General features: G+C 54.2%; 1 protein-coding gene across 1 annotated transcript in view; it reads left to right on the top strand.

Annotated features, from left to right (window-relative positions):
* The window catches only part of col9a2 (procollagen, type IX, alpha 2), a 168,974-nt gene that overhangs the window by 30,408 nt on the left and 112,314 nt on the right, over positions 1 to 26,252 (top strand). Inside the window, exon 10 of the mRNA XM_085963164.1 lies at positions 7,474 to 7,527. Coding sequence (XP_085819290.1) covers positions 7,474 to 7,527 — 54 coding nt within the window. The remainder of the gene's footprint in view (positions 1 to 7,473; positions 7,528 to 26,252) is intronic.

The following is a 26,252-nucleotide window of genomic DNA, read 5'->3' as shown; positions in this document are numbered from 1 at the left end:
GCTCGGAGCATCCTGCATCCAGCTGAGAGAGCTCGGAGCATCCTGCATCCAGCTGAGAGAGCTTGGAGCATCCTGCATCCAACTGAGCAGATCTCGGAGCATCCTGCATCCAGCTGAGCAGAGCTCGGAGCATCCTGCATCCAGCTGAGAGAGCTCGGAGCATCCTGCATCCAGCTGAGAGAGCTTGGAGCATTCTGCATCCAGCTGAGAGAGCTCGGAGCATCCTGCATCCAGCTGAGAGAGCTCGGAGCATCCTGCATCAAGCTGAGAGAGCTCGGAGCATCCTGCATCCAGCTGAGAGAGCTCGGAGCATCCTGCATCCAGCTGAGAGAGCTCGGAGCATCCTGCATCCAGCTGAGAGAGCTCGGAGCATCCTGCATCCAGCTGAGAGAGCTCGGAGCATCCTGCATCCAGCTGAGAGAGCTCGGAGCATCCTGCATCCAGCTGAGCAGAGCTTGGAGCATCCTGCATCCAGCTGAGAGAGCTCGGAGCATCCTGCATCCAGCTGAGAGAGCTCGGAGCATCCTGCATCCAGCTGAGAGAGCTCGGAGCATCCTGCATCCAGCTGAGCAGAGCTCGGAGCATCCTGCATCAAGCTGAGAGAGCTCGGAGCATCCTGCATCCAGCCGAGAGAGCTCGGAGCATCCTGCATCAAGCTGAGAGAGCTCGGAGCATCCTGCATCTAGCTGAGAGAGCTCGGAGCATCCTGCATCCAGCCGAGAGAGCTCAGAGCATCCTGCATCCAGCTGAGAGAGCTCGGAGCATCCTGCATCCAGCTGAGAGAGCTCGGAGCATCCTGCATCAAGCCGAGAGAGCTCGGAGCATCCTGCATCCAGCCGAGAGAGCTCGGAGCATCCTGCATCCAGCCGAGAGAGCTCGGAGCATCCTGCATCCAGCCGAGAGAGCTCGGAGCATCCTGCATCCAGCCGAGAGAGCTCGGAGCATCCTGCATCCAGCTGAGAGAGCTCGGAGCATCCTGCATCCAGTTGAGAGAGTTCGGAGCATCCTGCATCCAGCTGAGAGAGCTCGGAGCATCCTGCATCCAGCTGAGAGAGCTCGGAGCATCCTGCATCCAGTTGAGAGAGTTCGGAGCATCCTGCATCCAGCTGAGAGAGCTCGGAGCATCCTGCATCCAGCTGAGAGAGCTCGGCGCATCCTGCATCCAGCTGAGAGAGCTCGGAGCATCCTGCATCCAGCTGAGAGAGCTCGGAGCATCCTGCATCCAGCTGAGCAGAGCTCGGAGCATCCTGCATCCAGCTGAGAGAGCTCGGAGCATCCTGCATCCAGCTGAGAGAGCTCGGAGCATCCTGCATCCAGTTGAGAGAGTTCGGAGCATCCTGCATCCAGCTGAGAGAGCTCGGAGCATCCTGCATCCAGCTGAGAGAGCTCGGAGCATCCTGCAACCAGCTGAGAGAGCTCGGAGCATCCTGCATCCGGCTGAGAGAGCTCGGAACATCCTGCATCCAGCTGAGAGAGCTCGGAGCATCCTGCATCCAGCTGAGAGAGCTCGGAGCGTCCTGCATCCAGCTGAGAGAGCTCGGAGCATCCTGCATCCAGCTGAGCAGAGCTCGGAGCATCCTGCATCCAGCTGAGAGAGCTCGGAGCATCCTGCATCCAGCTGAGAGAGCTCGGAGCATCCTGCATCCAGCTGAGAGAGCTCGGAGCATCCTGCATCCAGCTGAGCAGAGCTCGGAGCATCCTGCATCAAGCTGAGAGAGCTCGGAGCATCCTGCATCCAGCCGAGAGAGCTCGGAGCATCCTGCATCAAGCTGAGAGAGCTCGGAGCATCCTGCATCTAGCTGAGAGAGCTCGGAGCATCCTGCATCCAGCCGAGAGAGCTCAGAGCATCCTGCATCCAGCTGAGAGAGCTCGGAGCATCCTGCATCCAGCCGAGAGAGCTCGGAGCATCCTGCATCCAGCCGAGAGAGCTCGGAGCATCCTGCATCCAGCTGAGAGAGCTCGGAGCATCCTGCATCCAGCTGAGAGAGCTCGGAGCATCCTGCATCCAGCTGAGAGAGCTCGGAGCATCCTGCATCCAGCTGAGAGAGCTCGGAGCATCCTGCATCCAGCTGAGAGAGCTCGGAGCATCCTGCATCCAGCTGAGAGAGCTCGGATCATCCTGCATCCAGCCGAGAGAGCTCGGAGCATCCTGCATCCAGCCGAGAGAGCTCGGAGCATCCTGCATCCAGCTGAGAGAGCTCGGAGCATCCTGCATCCAGCTGAGAGAGCTCGGAGCATCCTGCATCCAGCTGAGAGAGCTCGGAGCATCCTGCATCCAGCTGAGAGAGCTCGGATCATCCTGCATCCAGCTGAGAGAGCTCGGAGCATCCTGCATCCAGCCGAGAGAGCTCGGAGCATCCTGCATCCAGCTGAGAGAGCTCGGAGCATCCTGCAACCAGCCGAGAGAGCTCGGAGCATCCTGCATCCGGCTGAGAGAGCTCGGAACATCCTGCATCCAGCTGAGAGAGCTCGGAGCATCCTGCATCCAGCTGAGAGAGCTCGGAGCATCCTGCATCCAGCTGAGAGAGCTCGGAGCATCCTGCATCCAGCTGAGCAGAGCTCGGAGCATCCTGCATCCAGCTGAGAGAGCTCGGAGCATCCTGCATCCAGCTGAGAGAGCTCGGAGCATCCTGCATCCGGCTGAAAGAGCTCGGAGCATCCTGCATCCAGCTGAGAGAGCTCGGAGCATCCTGCGTCCGGCTGAGAGAGCTCGGAGCATCCTGCATCCAGCTGAGCAGAGCTCGGAGCATCCTGCATCTAGCTGAGAGAGCTCGGAGCATCCTGCATCCAGCTGAGAGAGCTCGGAGCATCCTGCATCCAGCTGAGAGAGCTCGGAGCATCCTGCATCCAGCTGAGAGAGCTCGGAGCATCTTGCATCCAGCTGAGAGAGCTCGGAGCATCCTGCATCCAGCGGAGAGAGCTCGGAGCATCCTGCATCCAGCTGAGAGAGCTCGGAGCATCCTGCATCCAGCTGAGCAGAGCTCGGAGCATCCTGCATCCAGCTGAGAGAGCTCGGAGCATCCTGCATCCAGCTGAGAGAGCTCGGAGCATCCTGCATCCAGCTGAGAGAGCTCGGAGCATCCTGCATCCAGCTGAGCAGAGCTCGGAGCATCCTGCATCCAGCTGAGAGAGCTCGGAGCATCCTGCATCCAGCCGAGAGAGCTCGGAGCATCCTGCATCCAGCCGAGAGAGCTCGGAGCATCCTGCATCCAGCCGAGAGAGCTCGGAGCATCCTGCATCCAGCTGAGAGAGCTCGGAGCATCCTGCATCCAGCTGAGAGAGCTCGGAGCATCCTGCATCCGGCTGAAAGAGCTCGGAGCATCCTGCATCCAGCTGAGAGAGCTCGGAGCATCCTGCATCCGGCTGAAAGAGCTCGGAGCATCCTGCATCCAGCTGAGAGAGCTCGGAGCATCCTGCGTCCGGCTGAGAAAGCTCGGAGCATCCTGCATCCAGCTGAGAGAGCTCGGAGCATCCTGCATCCAGCTGAGAGAGCTCGGAGCATCCTGCATCCGGCTGAGAGAGCTCGGAGCATCCTGCATCCAGCTGAGAGAGCTCGGAGCAGCCTGCATCCAGCTGAGAGAGCTCGGAGCATCCTGCATCCAGCTGAGAGAGCTCGGAGCATCCTGCATCCAGCTGAGAGAGCTCGGAGCATCCTGCATCCAGCTGAGAGAGCTCGGAGCATCCTGCATCCAGCTGAGAGAGCTCGGAGCATCCTGCATCCAGCTGAGAGAGCTCGGAGCATCTTGCATCCAGCTGAGAGAGCTCGGAGCATCCTGCATCCAGCGGAGAGAGCTCGGAGCATCCTGCATCCAGCTGAGAGAGCTCGGAGCATCCTGCATCCAGCTGAGCAGAGCTCGGAGCATCCTGCATCCAGCTGAGAGAGCTCGGCGCATCCTGCATCCAGCTGAGAGAGCTCGGAGCATCCTGCATCCAGCTGAGAGAGCTCGGCGCATCCTGCATCCAGCTGAGAGAGCTCGGAGCATCCTGCATCCAGCTGAGAGAGCTCGGAGCATCCTGCATCCAGCTGAGCAGAGCTCGGAGCATCCTGCATCCAGCTGAGAGAGCTCGGAGCATCCTGCATCCAGCTGAGAGAGCTCGGAGCATCCTGCATCCAGCTGAGAGAGCTCGGAGCATCCTGCATCCAACTGAGAGAGCTCGTAGCATCCTGCATCCAGCTGAGAGAGCTCGGAGCATCCTGCATCCTCTGTTGAAGACGCCCCACTGCTGCCCCGTCTCCACCATCTGCTCTTGCTCACTTGTGATGTGTGACACCAGGTGACAACACTGCTCTATGTCTCGCTGGACCCACCGACATGCACGTATCTGCGCTGGTGCCGGGTGCGCTTGGATCTGGTGACGGTGCACCCTCAGAGAGTGGAGCTTCCTCTGAGGAGTCGTCTTCCTCCTCCGGCTGGACAGTGGGGGGAGGGGGAGGCACTTGATGGACCTGTGGGAGAGTAAAGATATGAATTAGACCTCCTATAACGTTACCATTATGCACATATTTCACTGGCTGCTGACATCAGTCACCATGAGTGACTGTTGTATGCCATGTGGCTGTATGATAGTTAATTCTGTCAGCAGGTTGCTGGGAGGCCCCCCTCTCTCCATCTCCCACCACCAGCAGCTCTGCCACTCCACTTAATTCCAGTGCCTCCTCCTCTGCTGCCGTCAATGCAGTGTAATTTGGAGGGCCACCTGGATGTTATGGGCTCTCTTCTCCTGCAGGAAGGGAAAGAAGAAAACTTTGAGTGAGAGTGATAGAATGAGTGTAGGGGATGGCTGGACTAGATCTGTAGAACGTGACTATGAGAGCGTGGTGTGACATTGCCAAATGGTCTCCTTCTCAGAAATCACAGAAACCCCACAGTGCAGATAGAGGCCATTTCGGCCCATCGAGCCTGCACCGACACATATCCCACCCAATCCCCGTAACCCCTACACCAACACATATCCCACCCTATCCCCGTAACCACTACACCAACACATATCCCACCCTATCCCCGTAACCCCACATATTTAATCCCCCTAACACTAAGGGTCAATTTATCATAGCCAATCAACCTAACCCGCACATCTTTGGACTGTGGGAGGAAACCGGAGCACCCGGAGAAAACCCACGCAAACACCACACAGACAGTCACCCGAGGCCGGATTCGAACCCGGGTTCCTGGCGCTGTGAGGCAACAGTGCTAACCACTAGGCCACCGTGCTGCGGTGGCCAAACTCTGCATTAGGCTGAGGGTGAGTGTCAGTGGTGCTTAGTCAGATGGGGATGTGAGTAGGCACATAGACAAAGAGGGATGGGTGGACCTGCAGGTGTGAGGAGTAGGCTTGGGAAGGCAGAATGATGGGGTTGGGGTGACGGGCACGCCAGGATGTAGGTGAATGTGGCATTGCACTCACCTTTCCTGACCTCGAGGTCATTAAATCTCTTCCTACACTGAATCCAGGAGCAGCTGACAACAGGCCCGCTGCTCCCTTCGTGGGTAATCTCCAGCCATGCCCTCTTTGTTTCAATGGCTGGCCTCTTCCTCCCATCACCTTCCGTGCTCTCACTCCTGGATGTCCAGGGAGGATTCAGAAAACCTGGGCGCAGCCTTCTGCCGCCGAGACTGCATCCTGGGCTATAAATGCTTGACCCCCCCACAGTCAAAGTATTGGATGTAACAGCGACTGGCACCTCAGAACCTCCTACAACAACCTTCGACTCCGGTGTGTGCGAGGCTCCTTTAAATAGGCGAGCTGAAGGCGCGCCATCCGTGACCTCATCAGACCTGCTCCATTTAATTGGCCGGGAAACCCACACGACTCAGTCAGTTGATGTAAAGTTAAACATACAGTGGACAGCGTGCTGATGGAAACGTTGCCATGGCGACCCGTTACGCAGCCATCCCTTGCTCCCACACCCGAACCCACTCACAGGTAAAAATTCAGCCCAAAGAATTGCATGAAGACAGTACCCCTTGAAAATAATAACCGCAATGCTTAACATGATTGACAACAACACTGCATTCTGCCTCTACTCATCTTCAGGTACAGTGAACGACAATGCACGATGGATTAATCAAGGACAGTCAGCACGGATTTGTTAAGGGAAGGTCGTGTCTGACAAACTTGATTGAATTTTTTGAGGAGGTAACAAGGAGCGTAGATGAGGGTAGTGCGTTTGATGTAGTTTATATGGACTTTAGCAAGGCTTTTGATAAGGTTCCACATGGCAGACTGGTCACAAAGTTAAAAGCCCATGGGATCCAGGGCAAAGTGTCAAGTTGGATTCAAAACTGGCTTGGAGACAGGAAGCAGAGGGTAATGGTTGATGGGTGTTTTTGTGACTGGAAGGCTGTTTCCAGTGGGGTTCCGCAGGGCTCAGTACTAGGTCCCTTGCTTTTTGTGGTATATATCAATGATCTAGACTTGAATATAGTGGGCATGATTAAGAAGTTTGCAGATGATACTAAAATCGGCTGTGTGGTTGGTACTGAAGAAGGAAGCTGTAGACTGCAGGAAGATATCAATAAATTGGTCAGGTGGGCAGAACAGTGGCAAATGGAATTCGATCCAGAGAAGTGTGAGGTAATGTATTTGGGGAGGGCTAACAAGGAAAGGGGATACACATTAAATGGTAGGACACTGAGTAGTGTAGAGGAACAAAGGGACCTTGGAGTACATGTCCACAGATCCCTGAAGGTAGCAGGCCAGGTAGATAAGGTGGTTAAGAAGACATACGGAATGCTTGCCTTTATTAGCCGTGGCATAGAATACAAGAGCAGGGGGGTTATGCTTCAACTGTATAAAACACTAGTTAGGCTTCAGCTAGAGTACGGCGTGCAGTTCTGGTCACCACATTACAGGAAAGATGTGATTGCACTAGAGAGGGTACAGAGGAGATTTACAAGGATGTTGCTGGGAGTGGAGAATCTTCGCTATGAGGAAAGACTGGATAGGCTGGGTCTGTTTTCCTTGGAACAGAGGAGGCTGAGGGGAGGCCTTATTGAGGTGTATAAAATTATGAGGGGCATAGAAAAAGTGGATAGAAAGGACCTATTTCCCTTAGCAGAGGGGTCAAAAACCAGGGGCACAGATTAAAGTAATTGGGGGAAGGTTCAGAGGGGATTTGAGGGGAAATGTCTTCACCCAGAGGGTTGTGGGGGTCTGGAACTCACTGCCTGAAAGGGTGGTCGAGGCAGGAACCCTAACCACATTTAAAAAGTACTTGGATGTGCACTTGGGATGTTGTAACCTGCAGGGCTACGGACCAAGAGCTGGGAAGTGGGATTAGGCTGGATAGCTCTTTGTTGGTCGGTGCGGACACGATGGGCCGAATGGCCTCCTTCGTGCTGTAACTCTCTGTGATTCTATGGTGGATGTTGCTGAGCTGCAATGTTCTGATGCTGAATATAAAGGAGAGTAGAGGATCTGTGTTCGATGAAAACTAAATAAACATTTCTCTCTCTCTCCCTTTCCCTGTAGGGAGGAACAGGACGAGCTGGAATTCCAGGGCCTGCTGGTCCCCAGGGAGGAGCTGTAAGTATCACCACACATTTATTAATCAGATCCAAACAGGGTTGCCACAGACGTCCACACAATATACAGGTTGGCCAAACTCGGCCTCCATTCACCAATTTAGTTTCCCAGATCGTCAAAGGTGCCACTTTGCAAAAGTTCTAATTTTTGGGGGAAAAGCTTCAGAAAAGTTTTGGGAAATGGGGATCTGGTGTTTCTAGTAGGCATGTAGATCTGAGGAGAGCTAACTCCGCGTATTTACTGAATGGGGATGAGGTTGAGGGGAGCTTCAGGAACTGTACCCCGTAGGGAGGGAAGGGGAAAGACCTCTAGCGGATCACATGGTGCCGAGTGTAGGTATAATTGGTGTCAATACAAGTCCCATCGGAGAGTCACATCATCACACTTTGCTGTTGTGTACATATGTGGGAATGACAACATCCTATGGACTTCCCACACTTCCCTGTAGACAGTAAATGGAAATATGTGATGGGGCAGAGGTGGGTAGCGCAGAGCACTGAAGTTCCCAGGCTCATTCCCAAGCCACTCTTGGCTGATCGTAGCTAGGATATCACTGGGTGTTGCTGGAACTGGTTTCAGTATCTCTGCGTTAGGGACCGGGAAAAAACCAATTAAAGTGCCTGCTCCTGTTTGCCAGCCAGTGACGAGAGCTGGGAAGTGTGTGTATATTATGTATGTATATGTATATAAATATGTGTATGAATATAGATATATATAGTTTTAGGTAGAGATAGATATTTATATATGTGTACGTATATAAAGGGATAAGATAATGGTTACGATACTGGACCTGGATGTGAATTCAATCACACCATGGCAGTTTGAGAACTTGAAATCAGTTTAAAAAATCTGAAAATAAAGAGCTGGTATTAGTGAAAGTGACCATGAAGCTGTTAGATGAACATAAATGAACAAATGGTTCACAAATGTCCTTTAGGAAAGGAAATCTGCCTCCCTTACCCAGTGAGAGTCAGCACCTTCAGGAACTGTACCCCAGTGAGAGTCAGCACCTTCAGGAACTGTACCCCAGTGAGAGCCACCACCTTCAGGAACTGTACCCCAGTGAGAGTCAGCACCTTAAGGAGCTGTACCCCAGTGAGAGTCAGCATCTTCAGGAACTGTACCCCAGTGAGAGTCAGCACCTTCAGGAACTGTACCCCAGTGAGAGTTAGCACCTTCAGGAACTGTACCCCAGTGAGAGTCAGCACCTTCAGGAACTGTACCCCAGTGAGAGTCAGCACCTTCAGGAACTGTACCCCAGTGAGAGTCAGCACCTTCAGGAACTGTACCCCAGTGAGAGTCAGCACCTTCAGGAACTGTACCCCAGTGAGAGTCAGCACCTTCAGGAACTGTACCCCAGTGAGAGTCAGCACCTTCAGGAACTGTACCCCAGTGAGAGTCAGCACCTTCAGGAACTGTACCCCAGTGAGAGTCAGCACCTTCAGGAACTGTACCCCAGTGAGAGTCAGCACCTTCAGGAACTGTACCCCAGTGAGAGTCAGCACCTTCAGGAACTGTACCCCAGTGAGAGTCAGCACCTTCAGGAACTGTACCCCAGAGAGAGTCAGCACCTTCAGGAACTGTACCCCAGTGAGAGTTAGCACCTTCAGGAACTGTACCCCAGTGAGAGTCAGCACCTTCAGGAACTGTACCCCAGTGAGAGTCAGCACCTTCAGGAACTGTACCCCAGTGAGAGTCAGCACCTTCAGGAACTGTACCCCAGTGAGAGTCAGCACCTTCAGGAACTGTACCCCAGTGAGAGTCAGCACCTTCAGGAACTGTACCCCAGTGAGAGTCAGCACCTTCAGGAACTGTACCCCAGTGAGAGTCAGCACCTTCAGGAACTGTACCCCAGAGAGAGTCAGCACCTTCAGGAACTGTACCCCAGTGAGAGTCAGCACCTTCAGGAACTGTACACCAGTGAGAGTCAGCACCTTCAGGAACTGTACCCCAGTGGGAGTCAGCACCTTCAGGAACTGTACACCAGTGAGAGTCAGCACCTTCAGGAACTGTACCCCAGTTAGAGTCAGCACCTTCAGGAACTGTACACCAGTGAGAGTCAGCACCGTAAGGAGCTGTACCCCAGTGAGAGTCAGCACCTTCAGGAACTGCACCCCAGTGAGAGTCAGCACCTTCAGGAACTGTACCCCAGTGAGAGTCAGCAGCTTCAGGAACTGTACCCCAGTGAGAGTCAGCACCTTCAGGAACTGTACCCCAGTGAGAGTCAGCACATTAAGGAGCTGTACCCCAGTGAGAGTCAACACCTTCAGGAACTGTACCCCAGTGAGAGTCAGCACCTTCAGGAACTGTACCCCAGTGAGAGTCAGCAGCTTCAGGAACTGTACCCCAGTGGGAGTCAGCACCTTCAGGAACTGTACCCAGTGAGAGTCAGCACCTTCAGGAACTGTACCCCAGTGAGAGTCAGCACCTTCAGGAACTGCACCCCAGTGAGAATCAGCACCTTCAGGAACTGTACCCCAGTGAGATTCAGCACCTTCAGGAACTGTACCCCAGTGAGAGTCAGCACCTTCAGGAACTGTACCCCAGTGAGAGTCAGCACCTTCAGGAACTGTACCCCAGTGAGAGTCAGCACCTTCAGGAACTGTACCACAGTGAGAGTCAGCACATTAAGGAGCTGTACCCCAGTGAGAGTCAACACCTTCAGGAACTGTACCCCAGTGAGAGTCAGTAACATCAGGAACTGTACCCCAGTGAGAGTCAGCACCTTCAGGATCTGTACCCCAGTGAGAGTCTGCACCTTCAGGATCTGTACCCCAGTGGGAGTCAGCACCTTCAGGAACTGTACCCCAGTGAGAGTCAGCACCTTCAGGAACTGTACCCCAGTGAGAGTCAGCAACTTCAGGAACTGTACCCCAGTGAGAGTCAGCACCTTCAGGAACTGTACCCCAGAGAGAGTCAGCACCTTCAGGAACTGTACCCCAGTGAGAGTCAGCACCTTCAGGAACTGTACACCAGTGAGAGTCAGCACCTTCAGGAACTGTACCCCAGTGAGAGTCAGCACCTTCAGGAACTGTACCCCAGTGAGAGTCGGCACCTTCAGGATCTGTACCCCAGTGGGAGTCAGCACCTCCAGGAACTGTACCCCAGTGAGAGTCAGCACCTTCAGGAACTGTACCCCAGTGAGAGTCAGCACCTTCAGGAACTGTACCCCAGAGAGAGTCAGCACCTTCAGGAACTGTACCCCAGTGAGAGTCAGCACCTTCAGGAACTGTACCCCAGTGAGAGTCAGCACCTTCAGGAACTGTACACCAGTGAGAGTCAGCACCGTAAGGAGCTGTACCCCAGTGAGAGTCAGCACCTTCAGGAACTGCACCCCAGTGAGAGTCTGCACCTTCAGGAACTGTACCCCAGTGAGAGTCAGCAGCTTCAGGAACTGTACCCCAGTGGGAGTCAGCACCTTCAGGAACTGTACCCCAGTGAGAGTCTGCACCTTCAGGAACTGTACCCAGTGATTGTCAGCACCTTCAGGAACTGTACCCCAGTGAGAGTCAGCACCTTCAGGAACTGTACCCAGTGATTGTCAGCACCTTCAGGAACTGTACCCCAGTGAGAGGCAGCACCTTCAGGAACTGTACCCCAGTGAGAGTCAGCACCTTCAGGAACTGTACCCCAGTGAGAGTCAGCACCTTCAGGAACTGTACCCCAGTGAGAGTCAACACCTTCAGGAACTGTACCCCTGTGAGAGTCAGCACCTTCAGGAACTGTACCCCAGAGAGAGTCGGCACCTTCAGGAACTGTACCTCAGTGAGAGTCAGCACCTTCAGGAACTGTACCCCAGTGAGAGTCAGCACCTTCAGGAACTGTACCCCAGTGAGAGTCGGCACCTTCAGGAACTGTACCTCAGTGAGAGTCAGCACCTTCAGGAACTGTACCCCAGTGAGAGTCAGCACCTTCAGGAACTGTACCCCAGTGAGAGTCAGCACCTTCAGGAACTGAGCCCCAGTGAGAGTCAGCACCTTCAGGAACTGTACCCCAGTGAGAGTCAGCACCTTCAGGAACTGTAACCCAGTGAGAGTCAGCACCTTCAGGAACTGAACCCCAGTGAGAGTCAGCACCTTCAGGAACTGTACCCTAGTGAGAGTCAGCAGCTTCAGGAAATGTACCCCAGTGAGAGTCAGCACCTTCAGGAACTGTACCCCAGAGAGAGTCAGCACCTTCAGGAACTGTACCCCAGTGAGAGTCAGCACCTTCAGGAACTGTACACCAGTGAGAGTCAGCACCGTAAGGAGCTGTACCCCAGTGAGAGTCAGCACCTTCAGGAACTGCACCCCAGTGAGAGTCTGCACCTTCAGGAACTGTACCCCAGTGAGAGTCAGCAGCTTCAGGAACTGTACCCCAGTGGGAGTCAGCACCTTCAGGAACTGTACCACAGTGAGAGTCAGCACCTTCAGGATCTGGACCTCAGTGAGAGTCAGCACCTTCAGGAACTGTACCCCAGTGAGAGTCAGCACCTTCAGGAACTGTACACCAGTGAGAGTCAGCACCGTAAGGAGCTGTACCCCAGTGAGAGTCAGCACCTTCAGGAACTGCACCCCAGTGAGAGTCTGCACCTTCAGGAACTGTACCCCAGTGAGAGTCAGCAGCTTCAGGAACTGTACCCCAGTGGGAGTCAGCACCTTCAGGAACTGTACCCCAGTGAGAGTCAGCACCTTCAGGAACTGTACCCCAGTGAGAGTCAGCACCTTCAGGAACTGTACCCCAGTGAGAGTCAGCACATTCAGGAACTGTACCCCAGAGAGAGTCAGCACCTTCAGGAACTGTACCCCAGTGACAGTCAGCACCTTCAGGAACTGTGCCCCAGTGAGAGTCAGCACATTCAGGAACTGTACCCCAGAGAGAGTCAGCACCTTCAGGAACTGTACCCCAGTGACAGTCAGCACCTTCAGGAACTGTACCCCAGTGAGAGTCAGTATCTTCAGGATCTGCACCCCAGGGAGATACAGCACCTTCAGGAACTGTACCCTAGTGAGAATCAGCACCTTCAGGAACTGTACCCCAGTGAGAGTCAACACCTTCAGGAACTGTACCCCAGTGAGAGTCAGCACCTTCAGGAACTGTACCCCAGTGAGAGTCAGCACCTTCAGGAACTGTACCCCAGTGAGAGTCAGCACCTTCAGGAACTGAACCCCAGTGAGAGTCAGCACCTTCAGGAACTGTACCGCAGTGAGAGTCAGCACCTTCAGGAACTGTACCGCAGTGAGAGTCAGCACCTTCAGGAACTGTACCCCAGTGAGAGTCAGCACCTTCAGGAACTGTACCTCAGTGAGAGTCAGCATCTTCAGGAACTGCACCCCAGTGAGAGTCAGCACCTTCAGGAACTGTACCCCAGTGAGAATCAGCACCTTCAGGGACTGTACCCCAGTGAGAGTCAGCACCTTCAGGAACTGTACCCCAGAGAGAGTCAGCACCTTCAGGAACTGTACCCCAGTGAGAGTCAGCACCTTCAGGAACTGTACCCCAGTGAGAGTCAGCACCTTCAGGAACTGTACCCCAGTGAGAGTCAGCACCTTCAGGAACTGTACCCCAGTGAGAGTCAGCACCTTCAGGAACTGTACCCCAGTGAGAGTCAGCACCTTCAGGAACTGTACCCCAGTGAGAGTCAGCACCTTCAGGAACTGTACCCCAGTGAGAGTCAGCACCTTCAGGAACTGTTCCCCAGTGAGTGTCAGCACCTTCAGGAACTGTACCCCAGGGAGAGTTAGCACCTTCAGGAACTGTACCCCAGTGAGAGTCAGCACCTTCAGGAACTGTACCCCAGAGAGAGTCAGCACCTTCAGGGACTGTACCCCAGTGAGAGTCAGCACCTTCAGGAACTGTACCCCAGTGAGAGTCAGCACCTTCAGGATCTGAGCCCCAGAGAGAGTCAGCACCTTCAGGAACTGTACCCCAGTGAGAGTCAGCACCTTCAGGAACTGTACCCCAGTGAGAGTCAGCACCTTCAGGAACTGTACCCCAGTGAGAGTCAGCACCTTCAGGAACTGTACCCCAGTGAGAGTCAGCACCTTCAGGAACTGTACCCCAGTGAGAGTCAGCACCTTCAGGAACTGTACCCCAGTGAGAGTCAGCACCTTCAGGAACTGTAGCCCAGTGAGAGTCGGCACCTTCAGGAACTGTACCCCAGTGAGAGTCAGCACCTTCAGGAACTGTACCCCAGTGAGAGTCAGCACCTTCAGGAACTGTACCCCAGTGAGAGTCAGCACCTTCAGGAACTGCACCCCAGTGAGAGTCAGCACCTTCAGGAACTGCACCCCAGAGAGAGTCAGCACCTTCAGGAACTGCACCCCAGTGAGAGTCAGCACCTTCAGGAACTGTACCCCAGAGAGAGTCAGCACCTTCAGGAACTGTACCCCAGAGAGAGTCAGCACCTTCAGGAACTGTACCCCAGAGAGAGTCAGCACCTTCAGGAACTGTACCCCAGAGAGAGTCAGCACCTTCAGGAACTGTACCCCAGAGAGAGTCAGCACCTTCAGGAACTGTACCCCAGTGGGAGTCAGCACCTTCAGGAACTGTACCCCAGGGAGAGTCAGCACCTTCAGGAACTGTACCCCAGTGAGAGTCTGCACCTTCAGGAACTGTACCCCAGAGAGAGTCAGCACCTTCAGGAACTGTACCCCAGAGAGAGTCAGCACCTTCAGGAACTGTACCCCAGAGAGAGTCAGCACCTTCAGGAACTGTACCCCAGAGAGAGTCAGCACCTTCAGGAACTGTACCCCAGTGAGAGTCAGCACCTTCAGGATCTGTACCCCAGAGAGAGTCAGCACCTTCAGGAACTGTACCCCAGAGAGAGTCAGCACCTTCAGGAACTGTACCCCAGAGAGAGTCAGCACCTTCAGGAACTGTACCCCAGAGAGAGTCAGCACCTTCAGGAACTGTACCCCAGGGAGAGTCAGCACCTTCAGGAACTGTACCTCAGTGAGAGTCAGCATCTTCAGGAACTGCACCCCAGTGAGAGTTAGCACCTTCAGGAACTGTACCCCAGTGAGAGTCAGCACCTTCAGGAACTGTACCCCAGGGAGAGTTAGCACCTTCAGAAACTGTACCCCAGTGAGAGTCAGCACCTTCAGGAACTGTACCCCACTGAGAGTCAGCACCTTCAGGAACTGTACCCCAGTGAGAGTCGGCAGCTTCATGAACTGTACCCCAGTGAGAGTCAGCACCTTCAGGAACTGTACCCCAGTGAGAGTCAGCACCTTCAGGAACTGTACCCCAGTGAGAGTCAGCACCTTCAGGAACTGTACCCCAGTGAGAATCAGCACCTTCAGGAACTGTACCCCAGTGAGAGTCAGCACCTTCAGGAACTGTACCCCAGTGAGAGTCAGCACCTTCAGGAACTGTACCCCAGTGAGAATCAGCACCTTCAGGATCTGTACCCCAGTGGGAGTCAGCACCTTCAGGAACTGTACCCCAGTGAGAGTCAGCACCTTCAGGAACTGTACCCCAGTGATTGTCAGCACCTCCAGGAACTGTACCCCAGTGAGAGTCAGCAACTTCAGGAACTGTACCCCAGTGAGAGTCAGCACCTTCAGGAACTGTACCCCAGAGAGAGTCAGCACCTTCAGGAACTGTACCCCAGTGAGAGTCAGCACCTTCAGGAACTGTACACCAGTGAGAGTCAGCACCTTCAGGAACTGTACCCCAGTGAGAGTCAGCACCTTCAGGAACTGTACCCCAGTGAGAGTCTGCACCTTCAGGATCTGTACCCCAGTGGGAGTCAGCACCTTCAGGAACTGTACCCCAGTGAGAGTCAGCACCTTCAGGAACTGTACCCCAGTGATTGTCAGCACCTCCAGGAACTGTACCCCAGTGAGAGTCAGCAACTTCAGGAACTGTACCCCAGTGAGAGTCAGCACCTTCAGGAACTGTACCCCAGAGAGAGTCAGCACCTTCAGGAACTGTACCCCAGTGAGAGTCAGCACCTTCAGGAACTGTACCCCAGTGAGAGTCAGCACCTTCAGGAACTGTACCCCAGTGAGAGTCAGCACCTTCAGGAACTGTACCCCAGTGGGAGTCAGCACCTTCAGGAACTGTACACCAGTGAGAGTCTGCACCTTCAGGATCTGTACCCCAGTGGGAGTCAGCACCTCCAGGAACTGTACCCCAGTGAGAGTCAGCACCTTCAGGAACTGTAACCCAGTGAGAGTCAGCACCTTCAGGAACTGTACCCCAGAGAGAGTCAGCACCTTCAGGAACTGTACCCCAGTGAGAGTCAGCACCTTCAGGAACTGTACCCCAGAGAGAGTCAGCACCTTCAGGAACTGTACCCCAGTGAGAGTCAGCACCTTCAGGAACTGTACACCAGTGAGAGTCAGCACCGTAAGGAGCTGTACCCCAGTGAGAGTCAGCACCTTCAGGAACTGCACCCCAGTGAGAGTCTGCACCTTCAGGAACTGTACCCCAGTGAGAGTCAGCAGCTTCAGGAACTGTACCCCAGTGGGAGTCAGCACCTTCAGGAACTGTACCCCAGTGAGAGTCTGCACCTTCAGGATCTGTAGCTCAGTGAGAGTCAGCACCTTCAGGAACTGTACCCAGTGATTGTCAGCACCTTCAGGAACTGTACCCCAGTGAGAGTCAGCACCTTCAGGAACTGTACCCCAGTGAGAGTCAGCACCTTCAGGAACTGTACCCCAGTGAGAGTCAGCACCTTCAGGAACTGTACCCCAGTGAGAGTCAACACCTTCAGGAACTGTACCCCTGTGAGAGTCAGCACCTTCAGGAACTGTACCCCAGAGAGAGTCGGCACCTTCAGGAACTGTACCTCAGTGAGAGTCAGCACCTTCAGGAACTGTACCCCAGTGAGAGTCAGCACCTTCAGGAACTGTACCCCAGTGAGAGTCGGCACCTTCAGGAACTGTACCTCAGTGAGAGTCAGCACCTTCAGGAACTGTACCCCAGTGAGAGTCAGCACCTTCAGGAACTGTACCCCAGTGAGAGTCAGCACCTTCAGGAACTGTACCCCAGAGAGAGTCAGCACCTTCAGGAACTGTACCCCAGTGAGAGTCAGCACCTTCAGGAACTGTACCCCAGTGAGAGTCAGCACCTTCAGGAACTGAGCCCCAGTGAGAGTCAGCACCTTCAGGAACTGTACCCCAGTGAGAGTCAGCACCTTCAGGAACTGAACCCCAGTGAGAGTCAGCACCTTCAGGAACTGTACCCCAGTGAGAGTCAGCACCTTCAGGAACTGAACCCCAGTGAGAGTCAGCACCTTCAGGAACTGTACCCCAGTGAGAGTCAGCACCTTCAGGAACTGTACCCTAGTGAGAGTCAGCAGCTTCAGGAAATGTACCCCAGTGATAGTCAGCAACTTCAGGAACTGTACCCCAGTGAGAGTCAGCACCTTCAGGAACTGTACCCCAGAGAGAGTCAGCACCTTCAGGAACTGTACCCCAGTGAGAGTCAGCACCTTCAGGAACTGTACACCAGTGAGAGTCAGCACCGTAAGGAGCTGTACCCCAGTGAGAGTCAGCACCTTCAGGAACTGCACCCCAGTGAGAGTCTGCACCTTCAGGAACTGTACCCCAGTGAGAGTCAGCAGCTTCAGGAACTGTACCCCAGTGGGAGTCAGCACCTTCAGGAACTGTACCCCAGTGAGAGTCTGCACCTTCAGGATCTGGACCTCAGTGAGAGTCAGCACCTTCAGGAACTGTACCCCAGTGAGAGTCAGCACCTTCAGGAACTGTGCCCCAGTGAGAGTCAGCACATTCAGGAACTGTACCCCAGAGAGAGTCAGCACCTTCAGGAACTGTACCCCAGTGACAGTCAGCACCTTCAGGAACTGTACCCCAGTGAGAGTCAGTATCTTCAGGAACTGTACCCCAGGGAGATACAGCACCTTCAGGAACTGTACCCTAGTGAGAGTCAGCACCTTCAGGAACTGTACCCCAGTGAGAGTCAACACCTTCAGGAACTGTACCCCAGTGAGAGTCAGCACCTTCAGGAACTGTACCCCAGTGAGTGTCAGCACCTTCAGGAACTGTACCGCAGTGAGAGTCAGCTCCTTCAGGAACTGTACCGCAGTGAGAGTCAACACATCAGGAACTGTACCCCAGTGAGAGTCAACACATCAGGAACTGTACCCCAGTGAGAGTCAGCACCTTCAGGAACTGTACCCCAGTGAGAGTCAGCATCTTCAGGAACTGTACCCCAGTGAGAGTCAGCACCTTCAGGAACTGTACCCCAGTGAGAGTCAGCACCTTCAGGATCTGAGCCCCAGAGAGAGTCAGCACCTTCAGGAACTGTACCCCAGTGAGAGTCAGCACCTTCAGGATCTGTACCTCAGTGAGAGTCAGCATCTTCAGGAACTGTACCCCAGTGAGAGTTAGCACCTTCAGGAACTGTACCCCAGTGAGAGTCAGCACCTTCAGGAACTGTTCCCCAGGGAGAGTTAGCACCTTCAGAAACTGTACCCCAATGAGAGTCAGCATCTTCAGGATCCGTACCCCACTGAGAGTCAGCACCTTCAGGAACTGTACCCCAGTGAGAGTCGGCAGCTTCATGAACTGTACCCCAGTGAGAGTCAGCACCTTCAGGAACTGTACCCCAGTGAGAGTCGGCACCTTCAGGAACTGTACCCCAGTGAGCATCATCACCTTCAGGAACTGTAGCCCAGTGAGAGTCGGCACCTTCAGGAACTGTACCCCAGTGAGAATCATCACCTTCAGGAACTGCACCCCAGTGAGAGTCAGCACCTTCAGGAACTGTACCCCAATGAGAGTCATCACCTTCAGGAACTGCACCCCAGTGAGAGTCAGCATCTTCAGGAACTGTACCCCAGTGAGAGTCAGCACCTTCAGGAACTGTACCCCAGTGAGAGTCAGCACCTTCAGGAACTGTTCCCCAGTGAGAGTCAGCACCTTCGGGAACTGTACCCCAGTGAGAGTCAGCACCTTCAGGAAGAGTACCCCTGTGAGAGTCAGCACCTTCAGGAACTGTACCCCAGTGAGAGTCATCACTTCAGGAACTGTACCCCAGTGAGAGTCAGCACCTTCAGGAACTGTACCCCAGTGAGAGTCAGCACCTTCAGGAACTGTACCACAGAGAGAGTCAGCACCTTCAGGAACTGTACCCCAGTGAGAGTCAGCACCTTCAGGAACTGTACCCCAGTGAGAGTCAGCACCTTAAGGAGCTGTACCCCAGTGAGAGTCAGCACCTTCAGGAACTGTACCCCAGTGAGAGTCAGCATCTTCAGGAACTGTACCCCAGTGAGAGTCAGCACCTTCAGGAACTGTACCCCAGTGGGAGTCAGCACCTTCAGGAACTGTACACCAGTGAGAGTCTGCACCTTCAGGATCTGTACCCCAGTGGGAGTCAGCAGCTTCAGGAACTGTACCCCAGTGGGAGTCAGCACCTTCAGGAACTGTACCCCAATGAGAGTGTGCACCTTCAGGATCTGTACCTCAGTGAGAGTCAGCACCTTCAGGAACTGTACCCAGTGATTGTCAGCACCTTCAGGAACTGTACCCCAGTGAGAGTCAGCACCTTCAGGAACTGTACCCCAGTGAGAGTCAGCACCTTCAGGAACTGTACCCCAGTGAGAGTCAGCACCTTCAGGAACTGTACCCCAGTGAGAGTCAACACCTTCAGGAACTGTACCCCTGTGAGAGTCAGCACCTTCAGGAACTGTACCCCAGAGAGAGTCGGCACCTTCAGGAACTGTACCTCAGTGAGAGTCAGCACCTTCAGGAACTGTACCCCAGTGAGAGTCAGCACCTTCAGGAACTGTACCCCAGTGAGAGTCGGCACCTTCAGGAACTGTACCCCAGTGAGAGTCAGCACCTTCAGGATCTGTACCCCAGTGAGAGTCAGCACCTTCAGGAACTGTACCCCAGTGAGAGTCAGCACCTTCAGGAACTGTACCCCAGTGAGAGTCAGCACCTTCAGGAACTGTACCCCAGAGAGAGTCAGCACCTTCAGGAACTGTACCCCAGTGAGAGTCAGCACCTTCAGGAACTGTACCCCAGTGAGAGTCAGCACCTTCAGGAACTGAACCCCAGTGAGAGTCAGCACCTTCAGGAACTGTACCCCAGTGAGAGTCAGCACCTTCAGGAACTGAACCCCAGTGAGAGTCAGCACCGTAAGGAGCTGTACCCCAGTGAGAGTCAGCACCTTCAGGAACTGCACCCCAGTGAGAGTCTGCACCTTCAGGAACTGTACCCCAGTGAGAGTCAGCAGCTTCAGGAACTGTACCCCAGTGGGAGTCAGCACCTTCAGGAACTGTACCCCAGTGAGAGTCTGCACCTTCAGGATCTGGACCTCAGTGAGAGTCAGCACCTTCAGGAACTGTACCCCAGTGAGAGTCAGCACCTTCAGGAACTGTGCCCCAGTGAGAGTCAGCACATTCAGGAACTGTACCCCAGAGAGAGTCAGCACCTTCAGGAACTGTACCCCAGTGACAGTCAGCACCTTCAGGAACTGTACCCCAGTGAGAGTCAGTATCTTCAGGAACTGTACCCCAGGGAGATACAGCACCTTCAGGAACTGTACCCTTGTGAGAGTCAGCACCTTCAGGAACTGTACCCCAGTGAGAGTCAACACCTTCAGGAACTGTACCCCAGTGAGAGTCAGCACCTTCAGGAACTGTACCCCAGTGAGTGTCAGCACCTTCAGGAACTGTACCGCAGTGAGAGTCAGCACCTTCAGGAACTGTACCCCAGTGAGAGTCAACACATCAGGAACTGTACCCCAGTGAGAGTCAGCACCTTCAGGAACTGTACCCCAGTGAGAGTCAGCATCTTCAGGAACTGTACCCCAGTGAGAGTCAGTATCTTCAGGAACTGTACCCCAGGGAGATACAGCACCTTCAGGAACTGTACCCTAGTGAGAGTCAGCACCTTCAGGAACTGTACCCCAGTGAGAGTCAACACCTTCAGGAACTGTACCCCAGTGAGAGTCAGCACCTTCAGGAACTGTACCCCAGTGAGTGTCAGCACCTTCAGGAACTGTACCGCAGTGAGAGTCAGCACCTTCAGGAACTGTACCCCAGTGAGAGTCAACACATCAGGAACTGTACCCCAGTGAGAGTCAGCACCTTCAGGAACTGTACCCCAGTGAGAGTCAACACATCAGGAACTGTACCCCAGTGAGAGTCAGCATCTTCAGGAACTGTACCCCAGTGAGAGTCAGCATCTTCAGGAACTGAGCCCCAGAGAGAGTCAGCACCTTCAGGATCTGTACCCCAGTGAGAGTCAGCATCTTCAGGAACTGCACCCCAGTGAGAGTTAGCACCTTCAGGAACTGTACCCCAGTGAGAGTCGGCACCTTCAGGAACTGTACCCCAGTGAGCATCATCACCTTCAGGAACTGTAGCCCAGTGAGAGTCGGCACCTTCAGGAACTGTACCCCAGTGAGAATCATCACCTTCAGGAACTGCACCCCAGTGAGAGTCAGCACCTTCAGGAACTGTACCCCAGTGAGAGTCATCACCTTCAGGAACTGCACCCCAGTGAGAGTCAGCATCTTCAGGAACTGTACCCCAGTGAGAGTCAGCACCTTCAGGAACTGTACCCCAGTGAGAGTCAGCACCTTCAGGAACTGTTCCCCAGTGAGAGTCAGCACCTTCGGGAACTGTACCCCAGTGAGAGTCAGCACCTTCAGGAAGAGTACCCCTGTGAGAGTCAGCACCTTCAGGAACTGTACCCCAGTGAGAGTCATCACTTCAGGAACTGTACCCCAGTGAGAGTCAGCACCTTCAGGAACTGTACCCCAGTGAGAGTCAGCACCTTCAGGAACTGTACCACAGAGAGAGTCAGCACCTTCAGGAACTGTACCCCAGTGAGAGTCAGCACCTTCAGGAACTGTACCCCAGTGAGAGTCAGCACCTTAAGGAGCTGTACCCCAGTGAGAGTCAGCACCTTCAGGAACTGTACCCCAGTGAGAGTCAGCATCTTCAGGAACTGTACCCCAGTGAGAGTCAGCACCTTCAGGAACTGTACCCCAGTGGGAGTCAGCACCTTCAGGAACTGTACACCAGTGAGAGTCTGCACCTTCAGGATCTGTACCCCAGTGGGAGTCAGCAGCTTCAGGAACTGTACCCCAGTGGGAGTCAGCACCTTCAGGAACTGTACCCCAGTGAGAGTCAGCACCTTCAGGAACTGTACCCCAGTGAGAGTCAGCACCTTCAGGAACTGTACCCAGTGATTGTCAGCACCTTCAGGAACTGTACCCCAATGAGAGTCTGCACCTTCAGGATCTGTACCTCAGTGAGAGTCAGCACCTTCAGGAACTGTACCCAGTGATTGTCAGCACCTTCAGGAACTGTACCCCAGTGAGAGTCAGCACCTTCAGGAACTGTACCCCAGTGAGAGTCAGCACCTTCAGGAACTGTACCCCAGTGAGAGTCAGCACCTTCAGGAACTGTACCCCAGTGAGAGTCAACACCTTCAGGAACTGTACCCCTGTGAGAGTCAGCACCTTCAGGAACTGTACCCCAGAGAGAGTCGGCACCTTCAGGAACTGTACCCCAGTGAGAGTCAGCACCTTCAGGATCTGTACCCCAGTGAGAGTCAGCACCTTCAGGAACTGTACCCCAGTGAGAGTCGGCACCTTCAGGAACTGTACCCCAGTGAGAGTCAGCACCTTCAGGATCTGTACCCCAGTGAGAGTCAGCACCTTCAGGAACTGTACCCCAGTGAGAGTCAGCACCTTCAGGAACTGTACCCCAGTGAGAGTCAGCACCTTCAGGAACTGTACCCCAGAGAGAGTCAGCACCTTCAGGAACTGTACCCCAGTGAGAGTCAGCACCTTCAGGAACTGTACCCCAGTGAGAGTCAGCACCTTCAGGAACTGTACACCAGTGAGAGTCAGCACCTTCAGGAACTGTACCCCAGTGAGAGTCAGCACCTTCAGGAACTGAACCCCAGTGAGAGTCAGCACCTTCAGGAACTGTACCCCAGTGAGAGTCAGCACCTTCAGGAACTGAACCCCAGTGAGAGTCAGCACCGTAAGGAGCTGTACCCCAGTGAGAGTCAGCACCTTCAGGAACTGCACCCCAGTGAGAGTCTGCACCTTCAGGAACTGTACCCCAGTGAGAGTCAGCAGCTTCAGGAACTGTACCCCAGTGGGAGTCAGCACCTTCAGGAACTGTACCCCAGTGAGAGTCTGCACCTTCAGGATCTGGACCTCAGTGAGAGTCAGCACCTTCAGGAACTGTACCCCAGTGAGAGTCAGCACCTTCAGGAACTGTGCCCCAGTGAGAGTCAGCACATTCAGGAACTGTACCCCAGAGAGAGTCAGCACCTTCAGGAACTGTACCCCAGTGACAGTCAGCACCTTCAGGAACTGTACCCCAGTGAGAGTCAGTATCTTCAGGAACTGTACCCCAGGGAGATACAGCACCTTCAGGAACTGTACCCTTGTGAGAGTCAGCACCTTCAGGAACTGTACCCCAGTGAGAGTCAACACCTTCAGGAACTGTACCCCAGTGAGAGTCAGCACCTTCAGGAACTGTACCCCAGTGAGTGTCAGCACCTTCAGGAACTGTACCGCAGTGAGAGTCAGCACCTTCAGGAACTGTACCCCAGTGAGAGTCAACACATCAGGAACTGTACCCCAGTGAGAGTCAGCACCTTCAGGAACTGTACCCCAGTGAGAGTCAGCATCTTCAGGAACTGTACCCCAGTGAGAGTCAGTATCTTCAGGAACTGTACCCCAGGGAGATACAGCACCTTCAGGAACTGTACCCTAGTGAGAGTCAGCACCTTCAGGAACTGTACCCCAGTGAGAGTCAACACCTTCAGGAACTGTACCCCAGTGAGAGTCAGCACCTTCAGGAACTGTACCCCAGTGAGTGTCAGCACCTTCAGGAACTGTACCGCAGTGAGAGTCAGCACCTTCAGGAACTGTACCCCAGTGAGAGTCAACACATCAGGAACTGTACCCCAGTGAGAGTCAGCACCTTCAGGAACTGTACCCCAGTGAGAGTCAACACATCAGGAACTGTACCCCAGTGAGAGTCAGCATCTTCAGGAACTGTACCCCAGTGAGAGTCAGCATCTTCAGGAACTGAGCCCCAGAGAGAGTCAGCACCTTCAGGATCTGTACCCCAGTGAGAGTCAGCATCTTCAGGAACTGCACCCCAGTGAGAGTTAGCACCTACAGGAACTGTACCCCAGCGAGAGTCAGCACCTTCAGGAAATGTTCCCCAGGGAGAGTTAGCACCTTCAGAAACTGTACCCCAATGAGAGTCAGCATCTTCAGGATCCGTACCCCACTGAGAGTCAGCACCTTCAGGAACTGTACCCCAGTGAGAGTCGGCAGCTTCATGAACTGTACCCCAGTGAGAGTCAGCACCTTCAGGAACTGTACCCCAGTGAGAGTCGGCACCTTCAGGAACTGTACCCCAGTGAGCATCATCACCTTCAGGAACTGTAGCCCAGTGAGAGTCGGCACCTTCAGGAACTGTACCCCAGTGAGAATCATCACCTTCAGGAACTGCACCCCAGTGAGAGTCAGCACCTTCAGGAACTGTACCCCAGTGAGAGTCAGCACCTTCAGGAACTGTACCCCAGTGAGAGTCATCACCTTCAGGAACTGCACCCCAGTGAGAGTCAGCATCTTCAGGAACTGTACCCCAGTGAGAGTCAGCACCTTCAGGAACTGTACCCCAGTGAGAGTCAGCACCTTCAGGAACTGTTCCCCAGTGAGAGTCAGCACCTTCGGGAACTGTACCCCAGTGAGAGTCAGCACCTTCAGGAAGAGTACCCCTGTGAGAGTCAGCACCTTCAGGAACTGTACCCCAGTGAGAGTCATCACTTCAGGAACTGTACCCCAGTGAGAGTCAGCACCTTCAGGAACTGTACCCCAGTGAGAGTCAGCACCTTCAGGAACTGTACCACAGAGAGAGTCAGCACCTTCAGGAACTGTACCCCAGTGAGAGTCAGCACCTTCAGGAACTGTACCCCAGTGAGAGTCAGCACCTTAAGGAGCTGTACCCCAGTGAGAGTCAGCACCTTCAGGAACTGTACCCCAGTGAGAGTCAGCATCTTCAGGAACTGTACCCCAGTGAGAGTCAGCACCTTCAGGAACTGTACCCCAGTGGGAGTCAGCACCTTCAGGAACTGTACACCAGTGAGAGTCTGCACCTTCAGGATCTGTACCCCAGTGGGAGTCAGCAGCTTCAGGAACTGTACCCCAGTGGGAGTCAGCACCTTCAGGAACTGTACCCCAATGAGAGTCTGCACCTTCAGGATCTGTACCTCAGTGAGAGTCAGCACCTTCAGGAACTGTACCCAGTGATTGTCAGCACCTTCAGGAACTGTACCCCAGTGAGAGTCAGCACCTTCAGGAACTGTACCCCAGTGAGAGTCAGCACCTTCAGGAACTGTACCCCAGTGAGAGTCAGCACCTTCAGGAACTGTACCCCAGTGAGAGTCAACACCTTCAGGAACTGTACCCCTGTGAGAGTCAGCACCTTCAGGAACTGTACCCCAGAGAGAGTCGGCACCTTCAGGAACTGTACCTCAGTGAGAGTCAGCACCTTCAGGAACTGTACCCCAGTGAGAGTCAGCACCTTCAGGAACTGTACCCCAGTGAGAGTCGGCACCTTCAGGAACTGTACCTCAGTGAGAGTCAGCACCTTCAGGAACTGTACCCCAGTGAGAGTCAGCACCTTCAGGAACTGTACCCCAGTGAGAGTCAGCACCTTCAGGAACTGTACCCCAGAGAGAGTCAGCACCTTCAGGAACTGTACCCCAGTGAGAGTCAGCACCTTCAGGAACTGTACCCCAGTGAGAGTCAGCACCTTCAGGAACTGAACCCCAGTGAGAGTCAGCACCTTCAGGAACTGTACCCCAGTGAGAGTCAGCACCTTCAGGAACTGAACCCCAGTGAGAGTCAGCACCTTCAGGAACTGTACCCCAGTGAGAGTCAGCACCTTCAGGAACTGTACCCCAGTGAGAGTCAGCACCTTCAGGAACTGTACCCTAGTGAGAGTCAGCAGCTTCAGGAAATGTACCCCAGTGATAGTCAGCAACTTCAGGAACTGTACCCCAGTGAGAGTCAGCACCTTCAGGAACTGTACCCCAGAGAGAGTCAGCACCTTCAGGAACTGTACCCCAGTGAGAGTCAGCACCTTCAGGCACTGTACCCCAGTGAGAGTCAGCACCTTCAGGAACTGTACCCCAGTGACAGTCAGCACCTTCAGGAACTGAACCCCAGTGAGAGTCAGCACCTTCAGGAACTGTACCCCAGTGAGAGTCAGCACCTTCAGGAACTGAACCCCAGTGAGAGTCAGCACCTTCAGGAACTGTACCCTAGTGAGAGTCAGCAGCTTCAGGAAATGTACCCCAGTGATAGTCAGCAACTTCAGGAACTGTACCCCAGTGAGAGTCAGCACCTTCAGGAACTGTACCCCAGAGAGAGTCAGCACCTTCAGGAACTGTACCCCAGTGAGAGTCAGCACCTTCAGGAACTGTACACCAGTGAGAGTCAGCACCGTAAGGAGCTGTACCCCAGTGAGAGTCAGCACCTTCAGGAACTGCACCCCAGTGAGAGTCTGCACCTTCAGGAACTGTACCCCAGTGAGAGTCAGCAGCTTCAGGAACTGTACCCCAGTGGGAGTCAGCACCTTCAGGAACTGTACCCCAGTGAGAGTCTGCACCTTCAGGATCTGGACCTCAGTGAGAGTCAGCACCTTCAGGAACTGTCCCCCAGTGAGAGTCAGCACCTTCAGGAACTGTGCCCCAGTGAGAGTCAGCACATTCAGGAACTGT

This window comes from Somniosus microcephalus, chromosome 20 (assembly GCF_052327205.1).
Source record: "Somniosus microcephalus isolate GS21.2 chromosome 20, FLI_Smic_1.0, whole genome shotgun sequence".
Taxonomy (NCBI): Eukaryota; Metazoa; Chordata; class Chondrichthyes; order Squaliformes; family Somniosidae; genus Somniosus; species Somniosus microcephalus.
This window is presented reverse-complemented; position numbering and strand designations above follow the sequence as displayed.